Source organism: Phocoena sinus, chromosome 3, assembly GCF_008692025.1.
Source record: "Phocoena sinus isolate mPhoSin1 chromosome 3, mPhoSin1.pri, whole genome shotgun sequence".
In the NCBI taxonomy this organism is placed as follows: Eukaryota; Metazoa; Chordata; class Mammalia; order Artiodactyla; family Phocoenidae; genus Phocoena; species Phocoena sinus.
This window is the reverse complement of record NC_045765.1, coordinates 15,229,281-15,247,784: the sequence shown is the minus strand read 5'-3', so window position 1 is coordinate 15,247,784 and position 18,504 is coordinate 15,229,281. Positions and strand designations below refer to the sequence as shown.

The 18,504-nt window shown below is 45.4% G+C and overlaps 1 protein-coding gene across 1 annotated transcript; it reads left to right on the top strand.

Annotated features, from left to right (window-relative positions):
* The first annotated feature begins 11,040 nt into the window (after positions 1 to 11,040).
* On the top strand, positions 11,041 to 18,189 carry LYPD8 (LY6/PLAUR domain containing 8). The gene is made up of 5 exons (XM_032628440.1): positions 11,041 to 11,387; positions 11,785 to 11,904; positions 13,695 to 13,850; positions 15,360 to 15,497; positions 17,614 to 18,189. The coding sequence occupies exons 1-5, from the start codon at positions 11,321 to 11,323 to the stop codon at positions 17,850 to 17,852; spliced, it is 720 nt and encodes a 239-aa protein (XP_032484331.1). The 5' UTR covers positions 11,041 to 11,320; the 3' UTR covers positions 17,853 to 18,189.
* The last annotated feature ends 315 nt before the right edge of the window (positions 18,190 to 18,504 follow it).

Genomic DNA, 18,504 nt, shown 5'->3' with positions numbered 1-18,504 from the left:
TGTCTGTAAAAGTTTTAATTTCTCTTTTGAAAATGAATGATATCCTTGCTAGATAAAGTAATTTTGGTTGTAGGTTTTCCCTTTCATCAGTTTAAATATGTCCTGCCACACCATTCTGGCTTGCAAAGTTTCTGTGAAAGATCAGTGTTAACCTTATGGGGATTCCCTTGTATGTTATTTGTTGCCCTTCCCTTGCAGCTTTAATATTTTTTCTTTGTATTTAATTGTTGATAATTTGATTAATATGTGCCTTGGAGTGTTTCTCCTTGGATTTATCATGTATGGGGTTCTCTGAGCTTCCTGGACTTGATTGACTATTTCCTTTCCCATATTAGGGAAGTTTTCAACTATAATCTCTTCAAATATTTTCTCAGTCCCTTTCTTTTTCTTTTCTTTTTCTGGGACCCCTATAATTCAAATTTGGTGCATTTAATGTTGTTTTAGAGGTCTCTGAGGCTGTCCTCAATTCTTTTCATTCTTTATTCTGCTCTGCAGTCGTTTTTTCCACTATTTTGTCTTCCAGGTCACTTATCCATCCTTCTGCTTCAGTTACTCTGCTATTGTTTTCTTGTAGAGAATTTTTTATTTCATTTATTGTGTTGTTCATCATTGTTTGTTTGCCCTTTAGTTCTTCTAGGTCCTTGTTAAACACTTCTTGTATTTTCTCCATTCTATTTCCAAGATTTTGGATCATCTTTACTATTATTACTCTGAGTTCTTTTTCAGGTAGCCTGCCTGTTTCCTCTTCATTTGTTTGGTCTGGTGGGTTTTTACCTTGCTCCTTCATCTGCTGTGTATTTCTCTGTCTTCTCATTTTGCTTCACTCACTGTGTTTGGGGTCTCCTTTTTGCAGTCTGAAGGTTTGTAGTTCCCATTGTTTTTGTTGCCTGTCCCCAGTGGCTAAGATTTGTTCAGTGGTTTTTGTAGGCTTCCGGGTGGAGGGGACTAGTGCCTGTGTTCTCGTGGATGAGGCTGCATCTTGCCTTTCTGGTGTGCAAAACCACATCCAGTGGTGTGTTTTGGGGTGTCTATGACCTTATTATGATTTTAGGCAGTGTCTCTGCTAATGGGTGGGGTTGTGTTCCTATCTTGCTAGTTATCTGGCATCTTCACGTATTCTTTAGGTACACATCTGTTCATAACCCTTATATCTTCCTGATGGATTGATACTTTTATCATTATAAAAGTCCCCATATATCTTCAGCAATACTTTTTCATTTTAAATCCTTTTTATCTGATATTAGTATAGCCACACTCCAACTTATGGTTGCTATTTGAATTATACATATATATATATACGCACACACATATATATATACATATATATACACACATATATGTATATACAATTTCAGAGATTTTTTACATGGTTATATTTTTAATAATTCTCACCAGTTATGCTTATTCCATTGGGGAGGGGATCCACAGAGCTTCTAATGTTGCCTTTACTGAAGTGGAACCCAGTTTGTAAAATATGAGGTTTCTTTGACCATGTTTTCTTTTGTCAAGGATTTTGTCTTTATTTTTCCCTTATGAACTTTTCAAATACATTTTAACTTATGAGATAGTTTTTTTTTTTTTTTTAAGAATTTGGTTGCCTTTTTTTTATTATTAATTTATTTGTTTATCTATTTATTTATTTATTTTTGCTGTGTTGGGTCTTCGTTTCTGTGCGAGAGCTTTCTCCAGTTGCGGCAAGCGGGGGCCACTCTTCATCGCGGTGCGCGGGCCTCTCACTGTCGCGGCCTCTCCCGTTGCGGAGCACAGGCTCCAGACGCGCAGGCTCAGTAGTTGTGGCTCACGGGCTTAGCCGCTCCGCGGCATATGGGATCCTCCCGGACCAGGGCACGAACCCACGTCCCCTGCATTGGCAGGCAGACTCTCAACCACTGCGCCACCAGGGAAGCCCCATGAGATAGTTTTAAAAGGCTTTGTGTGATGGGTTTGCACATGGTCTGCACTAAGGTCAGGTTGCCCAATCTCAAGAACCATATTTGTACTCAGAAAAAGATTCAAATTCTGGGGACTGAAGCCTCAGACCAGTTGGTTCTGTTAAAATAATACAATTGAAACTAGACTGAATTCTGGACTTATCAGTGTCTTTCCTGGGGCACATATGAGGGAAGGACTTTGACCAAATTCACACAGCCTATGAAAACCAGAAATAGAAACCAGCCTTATATTCCATACTTCCTTATTGCCACCAGCGTCAGTATAGGCCTTTCACTGTGTCACCCTTTAAAAACTCATTTTTAATTTCTTAAATAGCATAGTATTCCCTATAGGAGTATGCCATTTGAATAAGTCCCAAAGGCATTTAAAGCTTGTCCCTGTACCAGTAAGCATATAGACGCAGCCTTGTAAGCAAGATGCAGGAAATAGCCTTATGTATTGTCTGTCTTCAGCTGCCCTTGTACTTGTTTTTTCTTCCTTTAAGCTTGCCAGTTCTTCTTGGCCCTTCACCATTCTAGCTTCTGACTTTAGGACAAACTGAATAAAAGAATGAATTGTCTGCCCCCCTGGTTTCCCAAGTAAATATTTGAAGCTGCCATAGATTTTCTAGATTTTATGTTGAAAAGTAACAAACAAAAACGGCACTACCATCTGTCATCAGAGTGATGAGAAAGTGGTTGTAACACCTCTCTGAAGCAGGGCAGTTTTGCTCACTGGTGGAGGTGCATTCAGTGACAGGTTGTTGGGTGCTGTAGACCGATACATCCAGAAGCAGCCTGAGTCAACTCACTTCTGTCTTGGGTCTCAAAGAGGAAGCAGAAGGAGGGAAGGAGGGTCCTGGATGATTCTTCTTTCTTCTGGGTCTACCTCTTCTCACTCCTCCCTGATTTATCTCCCTCTGTTTCCTATGAAGCCTCCAGTATTATCTCTGCTTTCCCTCCTTCCCACTGCCAGGGAAACTCAACTCCACTGCATCCCTAGAGACACAGAATCCCATCCCTTGTTCCCTTCTGGAATCTCACAAATGCTATCACCTTGGGCTCTGGCCAGCTGCTAATGGAGGCTGTCCTCTGTCTGGGGTTGTTGGTTCTGAAGAGAGGAAGAATGAGCTACGGAGTGGGGGAGGGGGTTAGCTGGGATCAGTTCAGACTCTTCAACAATGGGAAAATTGCAGGTTACCTCACTCATTGCCTAGAAAGCAAGATTGAGTCTTAATATTCTTCTCAAGACAATGTAATTCAGTCCTACATTAAGAAAGTATAGTCTCCCAGTCATCATGACTTTGACTCTGCTCCAAATGGACACAATAACCTTGACATGGTCTGTAAGGGATGTCTTGTTTCTGAGCCTGTGCTCACCTACCACATTTGTTAGGAATGATAAAACCAGTGACAAATTAATTGTTTCCCATTCTATTTCATGGATGAAGGGCAGGGAGTCACCATCCATTTTCTCCCAGGTAAGTATTACTAATTTTACCATTTTATGTAAGGAAATTGTGATTCATGGATAAAAGTTAACACCTGACTAGTAAATTGCAAAACTAGGTTTTGAACTCTCATTTTCTGTCAAAAATGCTGGTACTCTTTGCACTTCATCTAAGCTGTTTGTGAGAAGAGCCAACATAAAATGTTGAAATGAGCTCAGTAATGTGTGGATGTAACCTTGTGATTCTTCAATACACTGGTGTGCCTTTTTGCCAGTTCCTTCAGCAAGGCATGTTCTTCACTGAGGAACCTTTATTGCTCATGTTTTTTGTTCTGTTCTGGGAGACATCTACTCCCTCTTCCCTTGCCTGTTTCCTTCTCACCTCTTGGAGAGGTCTTCCCTCCTCAACCCTATTCTTTCCTAACTCAGTTACCATTTTGTTTCCATAACAAATCTTCAATTTGCAATTATCTTTGTCTATTTACTTAAAAAATGTTTCCTTGTTTGTTTGTAGTTGTTATTAGCTTAAAATTTTAGGGATGGCGAGGAACTCATATGTCTCATTAACTTTGTAACCACACTACCCAGTGTCTGGCATAGAGTAAATGCCCAAACACATATTTGTTGAATAAATGAGGACATTTAAGGTTCAATTGTCAGAGAAAGGATGGGGGGAAGGCAGCTGCCATTCTTTGTGTGTCAGCCACTATGTGAATGAGCAACCATGAACATCTCTGTCCCTTTGTTTTGATGGAGATACTGAGAATCCTAAACAGGTTACACAGCTCATAACTGGTGTAGACAGGTGTCAAACCAGGCCTGTCTGTTGTTTTTTTGTCCTTTCTCACCAACCCAGTGGAAGTTCACATTAGTAGATCAGGCAGACAAACTGGTTTTATAATGTCAGATGCAATAATTCTTTTTTTTAAAACATCTTTATTGGGGTATAATTGCTTTACAATGGTGTGTTAGTTTCTGCTTTATAACAAAGTGAATCAGTTATACATATACATATGTTCCCATATCTCTTCCCTCTTGCGTCTCCCTCCCTCCCACCCTCCCTATCCCACCCCTCCAGGCGGTCACAAAGCACCGAGCCGATATCCCTGTGCCATGCGGCTGCTTCCCACTAGCTATCTACCTTACGTTTGGTAGTGTATATATGTCCATGCCTCTCTCTCGCCCTGTCACAGCTCACCCTTCCCCCTCCCCATATCCTCAAGTCCATTCTCCAGTAGGTCTGTGTCTTTATTCCTGTCTTACCCCTAGGTTCTTCATGACATTTTTTTTTTCTTAAATTCCATATATATGTGTTAGCATACAGTATTTGTCTTTTTTTTTCTGACTTACTTCACTCTGTATGACAGACTCTAGGTCTATCCACCTCATTACAAATAGCTCAATTTCATTTCTTTTTATGGCTGAGTAATATTCCATTGTATATATGTGCCACAACTTCTTTATCCATTCATCCGATGATGGGCACTTAGGTTGTTTCCATCTCCGGGCTATTGTAAATAGAGCTGCAATGAACATTTTGGTACATGACTGTTAAAATATATTTAGAGCCTGGAGTTTTTTGAGAGATGGTCATATTGAAAATGTCCTGAGATGATTACTGATTTGGTCTTAGACATTGATTTGTTGCCTGCCACAAAGAAAGCCCAGGAAAACTGTCAGTGACTGAGTTGATGGTAATCATGGCAAAATTTCCTTGGACCAAATTTACAATAGCGTATACCCCGTGCAAAGAGCGCCATGTGTTCCCTCTTAATCTTTATGAAAAGTTGGATATTGTGGACGTCCCTTTTCTCTCAGGTGAGGAAACTGAGACTCAGAGAACATGCAACCAATGGTACAGGCTCCATCGATTTGTAGGTGACAGCAGCGTGCTCTGAGGTCGGGCCCCACCTTAACCCCTGCCCTATGTGACCTGGTGTGTCCCCCTAGGCTGTGGTGTCACTGGTGCAAACTCTAGGAGCAGTAACTGTAATGGGAGTAATCATTTTTTGGAGCCCCTACAACATGATGGATGTATACTAAGTGTCTGTCCAAGGGATCTCCTTTAACTCTCAGAATTACTCTTAAGGAGTGAGTGGTAATGCTTTTCCCATTTGACAAAAGGGGAACTCAAGACTCAGAGGCTTACCACCTTACACAGAGCATGGACTATCTCTCAGGTCATACACATTTCTCCTGCATGGTGCCTGCAGTTAGGGACAGCAATTTCATTATTTTTAGCCTGTTCTCACATTTCCAAGGTGGAGGAACAAGCCAGTCAATGAAAGCTCCCAGAAGCAAACATAGATGGAGAGCAGATGAAGCAGGGGTGGAGGTTCTCGACTGAACCCTTTGCTTAGCTCTCGGCTTGGACACCTGTTGGAGTTCCTGCTCTGGCCATCCTGCCCTGATCCTGCACATCTCTGCATGTTTATTCCAAAACAGAGTGGACTCTTCTAAGAACTCACCTCAAAGCTTTGTCTGCTAATGATCGAGGGAAATGGGAGAAGCCCATTTCCCACAGTGGTTCTGGTTCACACCCTAGGATAACTCTCCAGGATCCAAGTGAGTCCCAGATTGCCCCACAGAGTGGTCATAAGGACAGTCAGCCTTGTCCTCTTCTAAGGGGATAATGGAGCCAGGGTGACTGAGGTGTGCCCACTGTCCTTAGTTTAAGAGCAAAAGTTGGGATGTGTGTTGAGACCCTGTCTCTCTTGGGTCCCTGGACTTCTTGGCTAGTCAGGAGGGTTTGCTTTAGCGGGGTGTCTTCTTATAATACCTTGTGACTGACCACAGCCCTTGGACCCTGATAGCCCTGCAGTGATGACAGAGAGGTGACCCTGGAACAGGGAGGAGGAGAGCTGGGTAGATGTTCTCAACTCTATGGGCAGAGGCTGATCCCACATAAGCTGTGTTGGCCCTGGTATCTGAAGACCTGGAAGAGAGGCCTCTCTGTGGCTCAGTCTCCTCATCTGTCAAAGGAATAATGATACCCATCTTGCCCAGGGCCTTGGGAGGGGCAGACCCAGGCCTGCTGCGAGTGGTCATGCACAGCCCAGCTCAGGGATTGCCATTGCATCACACAAGATCAAATGCCCCCATGGCATTACTGTTAGATGACACTGGAAAAAACACAATGGAACAGGGTAAGGATTCCAGGATGAAATAATCAGCAGGTGTTTCTTCAGTCTGTTGTTCTCTTTCTAGAGACGGGAAGCTCAGGACCAGCAAGCCAGGTTAGTAAGTAACTTACGGGACATGAGGAGCAAAGTCTGTATTCAGACCCAGACCTTCCGAAAAGAATTAACATTGATCAGATTGAGTTTCCTGTCTGTCCTTGGCTAGACACTGGAGCACAACACCCCCCCACCCCACCCCCCTCCACACACACCCAGGGCTGTTATCTCAAAGGCAGCATATGTGGGCTCTTCAACTCCTCTATCCTCAGACCCTCCCATTGGCTGCTCCTGCTCTCACTTCCCCCACTGGGCCCTGCCAGCTGGCTATGGTGAAGATTGAATAGGATTCTGTTAGGGAGAGAGCTACCTTTGTTTTGGAAATTGCTGTTGTAGTCAGACTGATGACGGAAGAGGAAGAAAGGAGAAAACAAGAGATGGCCAGAGGCCCTGCTTATAGAAATGACCCAAATTTTGCCTTCTCCATGAGACCAATGCAGACCTCTCTATTTAAAATTGAATCATGTGCCCCCTTTTCCCCCAGTATGGTTGATACCTCACCTTTGCTCTTCTCTGTCTCCTTGCCAGAGCAGTCACCACATTCTAATCTACCCTGTAATTTGCTTACTTATCACTTTGTTTATGTCATGTCTCCCCCTCTAGACTACACTCCAGGAAGGCAAAGTCTCTGTCTCTTTGCTCAAATACCTCCCAAATGCCTGGAGTGGGACTGATGCATGGTGGGTCCTCCAAAAATATTGAATAAATGCATGAGTTTGGGGAAAGAGGGAGAGCTGAGCCACAGACCAGCACAGAGTTAGCAGCAATGAACAAGGAGTATTTTCAAGAGCAGGGATCTCTAAGGTTTAACTGTAGGCTGGAGGTGTTGGTGTGATGCGTACCCCCAACCCCTGAATCCTCAGTTCCCCACCCATCCCGTGCGTGTGATGTGTGTGTAAGAGTGTGTATGAGTGTGTGCATGTGCCTGCGTGTGTGTGAGTGAGTGTGAATATCTGAAGTGGCAGGAACAGCAGGAGAGAAGGGAACTCAAATCCACGTTCAAAGCCAGGAGCACACACAGTGCAATGTGAGGGCGGGGCTGGGAGAATCCTGGGCTGACCTGAGCTCTCACCAACAATAGCTGCCCAGACAGCATTGCCAGACAAACTGCCTGGGGTGTTGGAAGCTGCAGCAGCTGTAGCTGTAGGCCCCTCACTGAGGTGCATAGGGCATCCTGCAGGCAGGGACTTTGTGGTCCCTCTACCCTGTAAGGTTACCCAGTGAGTTTATCCTCGTCTTGTCTGTAGGACCCTGAGACTTAGTGAAGTTCAAACACTTTCCCAAGGGTACCTGAGACCCTTTCCCGAGCCACACAAACCCCATGTAACCTGATTCTGAGTTCTGACCCTGTCCCAGCTGTGTAACCTTGGGCAAATCTGTTATGTTTCTCTTACGTGCCTTGGTTTCCTCAGCTGTAAATGGGCTAATCAAGGTGACAGCTTTACCAGGTTGGGATAAGGGGATACTTGTGACACATTAACCGGTCATAGAATCCATCTGGTGGGTGACAGCCAACATGAGACAGTGCCAGGGACACACCTTGCTCTCTTGCACATTTTGCCAAAGGCAGGCCTTGACCCAAGTTTCTCCCAATTCCTGGAGGCTTCAGAGAGTTGACCAACATCATAGCTGCCTAGGATTAAGCCACCTACCTATGTCCCTAGGGTTGGGCAGGGCCCAGTCTGGCCCAGAAGCCCCTCCCTGTAGGCAGCTGTGCTTTCTGACAGTGCAACCACCTGCTATATAAGAGCCCTCACACACGTTCTCCAACCTTCTGCCAGGATCCACCTTCTTCGGGGCAATCTCTGGGCCAGACAGAGAAGGTAAGGGCCTGGGGCTGGGCTGTGAGACAGGACCCAGCCTGGGAGAAGCTGAAAGCAGGGGAAGGGCATTCAGCGCTGTCCGGGGTCCAGGGCATTCTCCTGGCATTCTCTTGCTCCTCCAGCAGTGCCCGGGAAGGGGAAGGCTGGAGTGGAGAGGTGCTGGGGTTTGCTCTGTGTGTGTGTGCATGTACGTGTGTGTGTGTGTGTGTGTGTGTGTGTGTGTGGTGCTGCATCCTTCTCACAGCTTCTGTGAGCTCTTGCTCCTCTGTGTAAGATAAGAACAATTGAGGTAAGACCCTCTCAGACAGCTGAAAATGTCCAACAATAGGATGAATAGGAAGGACTTTGCAAAGGGGTGTACAGATGTACTTGGTCTCATTTTCCCTATGGGGCCCCTGCCCTGACCCCCAGCTCACTGGCTCCTCTCTTCTGCAGAGGTGGTACACAGGGCCCTGGGTCCCACCACCTCCAAGATCTGCCTCTTCTGCTACATGTCCCTAGGTAGGGTCCTGACCTCTCTGGGCTTCCATTATTTCCCTCTGAAAATGAGGCTGATCATCAGGTCTGAGGTGGTTTGTGCACTTAATTGATGTGGCTGCTGTGGACTCTTTACCCTCCTTTCTTGCCCTCCCATCTCCTCTTCCTTTGCACCTACAAGGCTTGAGAGGCCCTTCCCAGGAGGCCCAACCCCTGAACCTCTCTCTCTACTGGGGCTCTGGGCCTGGAGTGGTGATTGGGCATTGGGGGTTGCAGGGTGCAATGCACAGAACACCTGCCACAAGCTTCAAACCAAGCATACTTAATTTTTCTCCTAGGATCTCTAAATATTGGGGCCATTAGATAATTGATGGGCTGTCTGTCTCCCTCCATTGGGGCTAATTTCTCTTTCTTTTCACCGACTCTTAATCAGTTAACTAGGGGATCATAGTGTTTGTTTGTTTGTGTGTGTATGTGTGTGTGTGTGGTGTGTATGTATGTGTGTGTGTGGTGTAGTGTGTATGTGGGGGAGCATGTGTATGTGGTGTGGTGAGGTGAGATGCAGGCGGTGGCCTGCAACGCCCTAATGAAAGTCAGTTGCTCCTTAGTAAGTGGCAGCTATTATGGTACAACTCGGCTTTGGACCTGGAAGGACCCTGAATGGAGTCCCACTTTTCGTCTTACAAGCTGGGTGAGCTTGGGCAGCTTCCATTATCCCTCCGTCTGCAGTTTTCTCAGCTGTGGAGTGGGCAAAAATCTTTACAGCAGCACTGTGCCCTGGGACTTGTTCCATACTTGCACTGACCAATACAGCAGCCACCAGCCACATGTGGCCACTGAGCACTGGAGCATGGCTGGTGACTGAGAAACAGTATCTTTCCCTTTTATTCCTTCAATGAATCCAAAAGTAAGTAGCCACATGTAGCTCCTGGTTACTATTCATAGTATAAATGAGCTAACGATGAATAAGGGCTCAGTGCAGAGCCAGACATTTCCCTTCCATGCTGTTTGATACACGGGCAAATTAAAATTCTAGGAGCTCTGATTCAAGATCTTATGTTTTTTAGTTGAAATATAGTTGATTTATAGTGTTGTGCCCATCTCTGCTGTACAGCAAAGTGACTCAGTTATACACATAGACATTTGTTTTTAAAAAAAATTCTTTTCACTTTGTCCCAGCTGGCATGGACTTATACATACAACCAAATGTAAAATAGATAGCTAGTGGGAAGCAGCCACATAGCACAGGGAGATCAGCTCGGTGTTCTGTGACCACCTGGAGGGGTGGGATGGGGAGGGTGGGAGGGAGGGAGACGCAAGAGGGAGGAGATATGGGGATGTATGGATATGTATAGCTGATTCACTTTGTTATACAGCAGAAACTAACACACCATTGTAAAGCAATTATACTCCAATAAAGATGTTAAAAAATATTCTTTTCCATTATGGTTTATCACAGGATATTTGAATATAGTTCCCTGTGCTATACAGTAGGAGCTTGTTGTCTATCCATCCTATATATAAGAGTGTACATCTGCTAACCCCAAACTCCCAGGATCTTAATAAATACAGCTAAACCTTAGCTATTAGATGACTTTCATGTGCAGAGAGATTGATGACAGGCCAGTCAGAAGTGTGCTGGGGCTTCTGATTGAGCTCTGTAGGTTGAGCGTGTCCAGGTCTGGGGCTTTGGGGGTCATGTGTGTTAGAGTCAGTGTGGTTAGAGGGCTGGGCCGAATGCAGCTCTAACCCCTCCCAGGAGTGCAACCTTGACTTTGAGTGCTTTACTTAACCTCTCTGGGGCTTGATTTCCCCTTTGAAATAAGGTGATGCTAAAAATAGTACCTGCCTGCTGGATGGAGGAATTACATGAATCAATGCACATAAGTGCTTGGAACAAGAGTAAGTGCTCAATATGTGCCTGCTTGTTGGAGTGGCGATGGCAGAGACAGAGCTCCTATGTGCATTCTGTGAATGTGGCAAGATACCACCTACAGGATGGACATTAAGCCCTGGGACATGAGAGCCCAGCCTTCTTCTTGGTCTCCCATCCTCAGTGGGGTTGGCAGTCATCTTTCTGCCCATTTTGTACCCATGGTGGCTCTGTAGGAAATGCCCTGGGCTGTGTTTTGTACTTGTGTGTGGATGCCTTTGCAGGCATCTAGGATTGGGAAAACCCGACTTTTGTGGGTATAAGGGCAGGGTGGAATCTACATCTTGGCTCCGTGCTCCCAGCTGAGACTGCTGATTCCGTCTGTCACAAGGATGGGCTGGGTCTGTTGAAGTTTGATTGCAATCCTAGGGAATATCACTCCCCAGCAGCCTTCTGATTCCCCGGACTGCCCTCTTTGTATCTCTTCTGGCTTAAGGCTCCGCGGCCACAGTCCTCATCCTCAACGACATATGTCCAGCGCCATGAAGGGCTTCCTCTTTGCTGGTATCATCGTCATGCTCACGGTTGCAGCTGTAGGTGAGAGAAACCACATGGCCCCCTTTTGGAATGAAGACCCCTTTTTCCACCTCACCACGGTCTTCTCACTCTTGGTGCCCTGGGATCCCCTCATGTGACCTCTCATGTCAAGGTGTGGGCAGTGGAGGCTATGAGACCTCTCTGTGCACACTGCCCTCTGTGGTACCACTCAGTGTTGTGGGTCAAGGTTGGGTCTTCCCACTGGGGAATGGTGGACAGTGGGGATAAACTTAATGGGGGTGGCTCCACCTCACAGCTTAAAGTTTGGGGGACCCCAGAGGGAAGGGATGCCATCTTGGCTATTCTCTTACCCTGAGGTGAGTGCAGTGCTTTGGCCAGAGCACACTCTATAAATGTCTCCTGAATGTTGACGATGCCGAACATCTTGTCTTCCCAGAATCCCTGAGTTGTGTGCAGTGTAATTCGTTGACAGACACCTGTGTTGACAGAAATGCCGCTGAGTGTCCCGCAAATGCCAGTATCAGCTGTACCACTTTCTTGACGAACTTTTCTCTAGGTGAGCCTGGGGAATGCTCATCATTCCCATTTCTGGAAATTGCACAGGGCAGGTGCTGGAGGGGCTGGCCAGGAAAGCAAGGCTAAGGCTGGGCTGTGCAAGGAGAGAGGGGGTCACAAAGGCGCCTCTCAGGAGGAGCCGCATGCAGGAGTCAGTAACAGTGGTAGAGCCAAGCAAGCAGACAAGCCCTGTGGCTCCTTGGAATTGCGGCACCTGACTCAGACTTCATGCTAGACCTGTATTAGTGAACGTGAGAAGCAGGGGCAGCTCTTCGCTAAATTACAAAGCAGGCAGTTTGCTCTAGGTGTTTTCATTTTTCCATTTTCTGCCCCCCTTTCCCTCTTCTCAGTGTTCCTTCCTGTTCCAGATCCAACATGTTTTCACTCAGACTTCCTTCTAGGGTGTCCTGCTGGCGTGATTGTTACCTCTCTCTCAGAGCATTTTGACTTATTTTAAACTTTTTATTATGGACATTTCAAACACACACAGAAGCAGGTAGAAGACTATAATGAACTCCTATGTAACCACCATCCTGTGTCAACAACTAACATTTTGCTATTTTTTCCCCATAGCATTTTATTTTTTTAATTTTTATTGAAATATAGTTGATTTACAATGATGTGTTAGTTTCAGGTGTACAGAAAAGTGATTCACACAGACACACATATATATGAATTCTTTTCCATTTTAGGAAAATGGATTCTTTTCCATTATAGGTTATTACAAGATATTGAGTATGTTCCCTGTGCTATACAGTAGGTTCTTGTTGGTTATTTATTTTATATACAGTAGTGTGTATATTTTAATCCCAAACTCCTAATTTACCCTCTCCCCATAATATTTTAAAGCAACCCTAGATAGCATGTTACTTCCCCTATAAACACTTCACTATTCATCTCTGATAAGAACTTTTTCCCCCTTTTTATATAACTACAATACAATTATCACACCTAAGAAAATTAGCTATAATTTAAAAATTTCTTGTAATACCCAGGCCACCTTCAAAATGTTCCAAGTGTTTCAAAGATGTATTGGATCCAAACAAAATCCTCACATTGCATTTTGCTGTTAGGTCTATTGTGTCTAATTTGTTTAATAATAACTAATATCACTTTCTTTGCTCAATCCCATTGATTTGTTGGAGAAATGGGGCCATTTATCCTGTAGCTGTCTCATATTCTGGCTTTGTTTGAGTGCTTCTTTGTAATGTCATTTCACTTGTTCCCCTACTCCTGGTCTTTCCTGTAAACTGCACTCATGCTGTTCAGTACAACTTTCTTCAGTGATGTTAATATGTCTATGTCAATGCTGTCCTATGTGGTAGCCACATGTAGCTATTGGTCACTTGAAATATGGTTAGTGTGACTGAGGACTGATTTGTAGGTGGCCACATAGAGCTAGGGCTACCATATTGGATAGCTCTGGTCTAGAAGCTTGATTAACTTCAGGTTCAACATCGTGTTGCACATAGACCCGTCACATCTACTAGTCTATATTTAGATGTTCAGTGGGCTCTGGGTGTGTCAACCTGAACCACCCACTTCTAAGCTCCCCATCAGCCTTTCACCTGGAATTTAAGCTGCTTCTCTGATAATCTCTTGCTAAACAAAGGAACTACCTCACGGAGAAGGATTTTTCTTTTTGCAGGAAACCCTCTCCAGTGTCCCCCAAACTGCATTGAGCTGAGGGTGTGTTTTCTGCCCTTGCCTAAAGCAGTTGCTCTTCAGGACCTTTGCCCTCCCTGAACACTCTGTACCCAGGACTGACAGTCTGTGTTTGCCTTTGTGTAGGAGAAAACATCACATTGTATGAGGATAAGGCCTGCTCTGCAGATAATTGCAGCGTGGCTGAGACCTTCACAGTCCACGTATCTGCTAATGAAACCTTCCATTTTGCAAGCCAGTGTTGCCAAGGAAAGGCGTGCAATGACACCAATGACACCATAGGTGGGTGCTGGCCACATCCTTCCTCTGTCCTCCCTGCTCCGTCCCTTCCTGCACTACCTATGGTTCTCACTCTTGGGTGGACATCTTAAGTCTAGGCACTTCAGTGAATATTTGGGTAACATTAACTGCTGACATACAAACAAATGAGGAAAACCAGCGCTACTACCATGCTTTCCCCTTTCTCAGTAAAGACAGAAATCACAGCGCTCCGAGATGTGGGGGAGGGTACTAGATGCTCATTAGTAGCTTTCAAATGGTGTGGCCTCAGGACCTCTTTCAAGACTCTAAGTCTTAAAAATCATTGAGGACTCCAAATAACGTTTGTTTCTGTGGACTATAACTATCAATATTAACTGTATTAAAAATAAGGCTAAGAAATTTTAAAAATATTTATTAGTTCACTAAAAAATAATAAAACTCATTACATGTTACCATTAATAACATTTGTTTTTACATAGAAATAACTATTTTCCAAAACAAAAAATATTTAGTGGGAAGAATAGCATTGCTCCATGTTTTCTCAAAGCTCCTTAATTTCTGGTTTAATAGAATACAGCTGGGTTCTCAGATTTGCTTGTTCTCTTAGTCTGTTGCAATCTCACATGTCATGTAGCCTCTGGAAAACTCTGTTGTATTTTCATGAGAGAAAGAGAGTAAAAGAAGCAAAGAACATCTTAGTATTACCATGAAAATGATTTTGACCTAGTGGACTCCCTGAAAGGGTCTCAGGGATCCCCAGGAGTCCCTGGACCACCATTTGAGAACTGTTGGCTTAGATCAAAGCCTTCTCTTTTTTTTGCGGTATGCGGGCCTCTCACTGTTGTGGCCTCTCCCGTTGCGGAGCACAGGCTCCGGACGCGCAGGCTCAGCGGCCATGGCTCACGGGCCTAGCCGCTCTGCGGCATGTGGGATCTTCCCGGACTGGGGCACGAACCCGTGTCCCCTGCATCGGCAGGCGGACTCTCAACCACTGCGCCACCAGGGAAAAAAGCCTTCTTTTTGAAGAGGAGAAAATGTGGCCATAGTCATAGAACATGTTTCATTTATAGCAGAGCTGAGTCTCAGTGTAATTTTTTTTTTTTTTATCCAAGCCACGTTGTTAAATCATGGCCTGTGTTCATTTGTTCAGAGCTAGATTTAGTAATAGTCACACACCTGTTGGCTAATGTTCAGAATAGCTGGCTACCGTTGACATTAGCTATAGGTTGGTTTTAGCTCAAAATCTTACCTTTCCCTCCTCATCCCAACACCCTCACTGACCACAGTTCTTGAAGACTGGATGGCCTGTAAGGGCAGGTCTGTGAGGTTGTGTGCTGTAAATATTTTGGTGGGACATGGGATGGGATGACTGGTATTTTTATGGCAGGATCTGAGATTCCTGAGCATACAGAGAGACCCTGAGAGGTCTCTCTGGCTAGCGTCTTTGTCTGCCTTTCCCCTTCCACCCAAGGCAGTACCGTGATATTTGTGATAACACTGTTCTGAGTTAATGACCCTTACTCTACCCAGATCCCCCACAGGAAGAGGTGTCCAGCAACACAGAGTGCCTTGCATGTCATGGATCTAGTGAAACTTCCTGTACTGAGACAACCCGGAAATGTTATAAAGAAGAAAGGTGTGTCAATCTAATCGCAGAATTTAAGAATGGTATGCCATTTCCTTTTTATGGGACTTGAGTTTAAAACATGTCATGCCTTGGATCATAAATTCTGGATTAACAAAAAAGGCCTGGAGGAGGTTAGTAAGAAGAGGGAATAACATCAGGATGCCTTTGAGATAGTGAGGCTGTTAATGTAGCTTTGAGCTGGTTGCTATTTCTGCCACTTCAGTCCAGAGTTCATTCCTCCTGGGCTGTCGGTCTCTTGAACCCTGTTCTCTTACGGCTTGTAATCAAGCCAGGCTCATTTAAGGGCATCACGTCACTCCTGGCATTTATTTCTTTACTAGGGTGAGATGTTCTGTAGGTACGGGTGGGTCTGACTTTTATTTCCTTTTATATGTACCCTTCCCTTCTCTGCATGTCACTGAGAGGTATTGGATTATGACAGCTTGGGTCACCTGGAAGGAAGAGTCAAACGGGGCTTTAATATCCAACTAATTGAAAAAAGAACAACAACGACAACAAATAAAAAAGAAATCTATTTAACATTTTAGCCACGATCTATTCCCCTGTGGTGGTGGCGTACAACCAATACAGAATTTCATACTTAAAAAAAAGTCATTGTAAACTTGAAAATAAACAATACTGATGATTTCTCTCAAAATAAAATCCAACCAACTGTTCTCTTCTACAAAAGTAATTTGATATTAACCATTATGAGATACAAATTAACCATCATACAATATAAAACCAATAAATAAAAAAGGCTTTTTTTTTTTTTTTTTTTTTTTGCGGTACGCGGGCCTCTCACTGCTGTGGCCTCTCCCGTTGCGGAGCACAGGCTCCGGACGTGCAGGCTCAGCGGCCATGGCTCACGGGCCCAGCCGCTCCGCGGCACGTGGGATTTTCCCGGACCGGAGCACGAACCCGTGTCCCCTGCATCGGCAGGCGGACTCTCAACCACTGCGCCACCTTTGACTTAATCTGCAAGCCAGACAGATCAAAGCCATCATAAATGTAGGATTTTGTTTTTGTTTTTGCCCAAGCTGTATGACACAGGGAGATCTGCTTGGTGCTTTTTGTCCACCTAGAGGGGTGGGATAGGGAGGGTGGGAGGGAAACACAAGAGGGAAGGGATATGGGGATATATGTATATGTATAGCTGACTCACTTCGTTATAAAGCAGAAACTAACACACCATTGTAGAGCAATTATACTCCAATAAAGATGCTAAAAAAAAATACTGTAGCCATGTGCCAGGCAACACATCTTCCTAACACACTCTAATTCAACCTCCAGCACTGATATTTGCTCTAAAGCAGCAACGAATTGCTTTCTTTACTGGGATGTGGAGGCTTCCCCCTCCTTCTCAGAGCACGTATGGAGTCAGTCTTGAACTCAAATTGCAGCCCTGCCTCTAACAAGTAGCCAGTCACCTCCTCCAGCCCCTTCCTCCCCTGTGAGCTCCCTCTCCTCCAGGGCTGTTTGACTTGCAGCCTACAGAGCAATACTGGCACATAGTAAGTACTCAGTAAAAGGTAGCTGCAATCACAATCACATCTTCTTTGCAAATTCCCTTGTCTTTTCCTAGGACCTGCACCTTAAAACGGGGTTAAACACATCACAACACAGATTTAGAGTTAAGACACAGGGGTCTCTCTGCATCCCCTCTGGTTGTTTTTCCCTCTTCTCAGGGAAAACTCAGGCAGAGAGAACTCAGGTCCAGAGAGGAGTGGGGATGGAAAGCAGAGCTTAGAAGAGGGGAGGCCAGGAGCAGGTCTGAAATGCTGACTCCCTCCTGGATTGAGAGCAGAGGACTACGGAGGGTCTGAGCCTGTCCCTGGATTTCACCACCTGCCAGCTACTCAGGAAAACACTGAAGAGTTCAGTCTTAGGTTCAGCTCTGGCCCTAACCCGTGAGCTCAGGTTCGCATCCACCTCCAGGAGCCTCGGTTTCCTCCAGGACTGATTTGGAAAGGGTATCTAGGCCCTCACCTCCACAGCCACTCTGCCGTTACCATTTGGTGTTCTTTATCCTGGGCTGCTTCTTCCAAGCTCCTGTGTCAGGAACAGACCTGTTTCAGCTCTTGCAGGTCATTGAGAAGACTGGGGAGGAAGGGCAAAGGGGCTGTGAAGTCCTTACTGTCTCTTTTGAATTCACAGAGATGAAGCTCGTGCTGAAAGGCTGCTCCAATGTCAGCAACTCCACCTGTGAGTTCCTGGCTCCTGGAAATCGGATGGTTGGAGGAATCACTTTCCTAAAGTTTGAGTGTGGAGACAGCTCCGATGCCTCCTCAACACCCACTCCCACTCCCCTGAGCACCACCAATGACACTGGCTCTAAAGGCTTCTGCACACCCTTGACCCTTGCCAGCCTTCTTCTGCTGAGGTTGCTGCTCTGAGATCCGCACCCTCAAACCCTCCCGTCCCCTGTTTAACTGCTCAGTGAGTAGCAGTAGCAGTCACAGCCTTCCAGGTAATGCCCTGTGATAGCCACATTATTCCTTATTATTAAAGCATTGACTCATTCAATGACCAAATCTGTCCTGATATGTTCTGGGCTGGGCTTCCTTCAAGCCACTGTCCAGCACCACTTCCCAGTTACTTGCCTTTGAAATCTTTGCACCTTCGTGTGTGGGCTCTCAGGACCTCCCTGATCCCTGTCTAATTTGCTCCTGAGAAGCAGACCCTTCCACCTTGCTGGCATCTTTTGCTTACAGCCCTGCACTTCTGGGGATCAACATGTCGCTGTCCCCATCCTCACACTCGGGGGGTGGGGGTGGGGGGGCCCAGCCATAATGCCCTGTGTTGACCCCAGCACTGATATTTGGCTCTTCAGCAATTGAACTGGCTGTAGTCTCGGGCCCACGGTGACATTGTCTAGGACACTGTCACCACCAGACCCAAAGTGGGTGCACTGGGGTTGCTGAAAGTTGTCAGATTCCCCTGCCTAACCTCCCAGGCAGGGGCATAATGCTGTCAGTGCCCTGCTGACTAGGTGTCTCTAAGCCTTGTGCAGAATGGAACATGGCTACAGAGGCCCAGCCCCTCCTC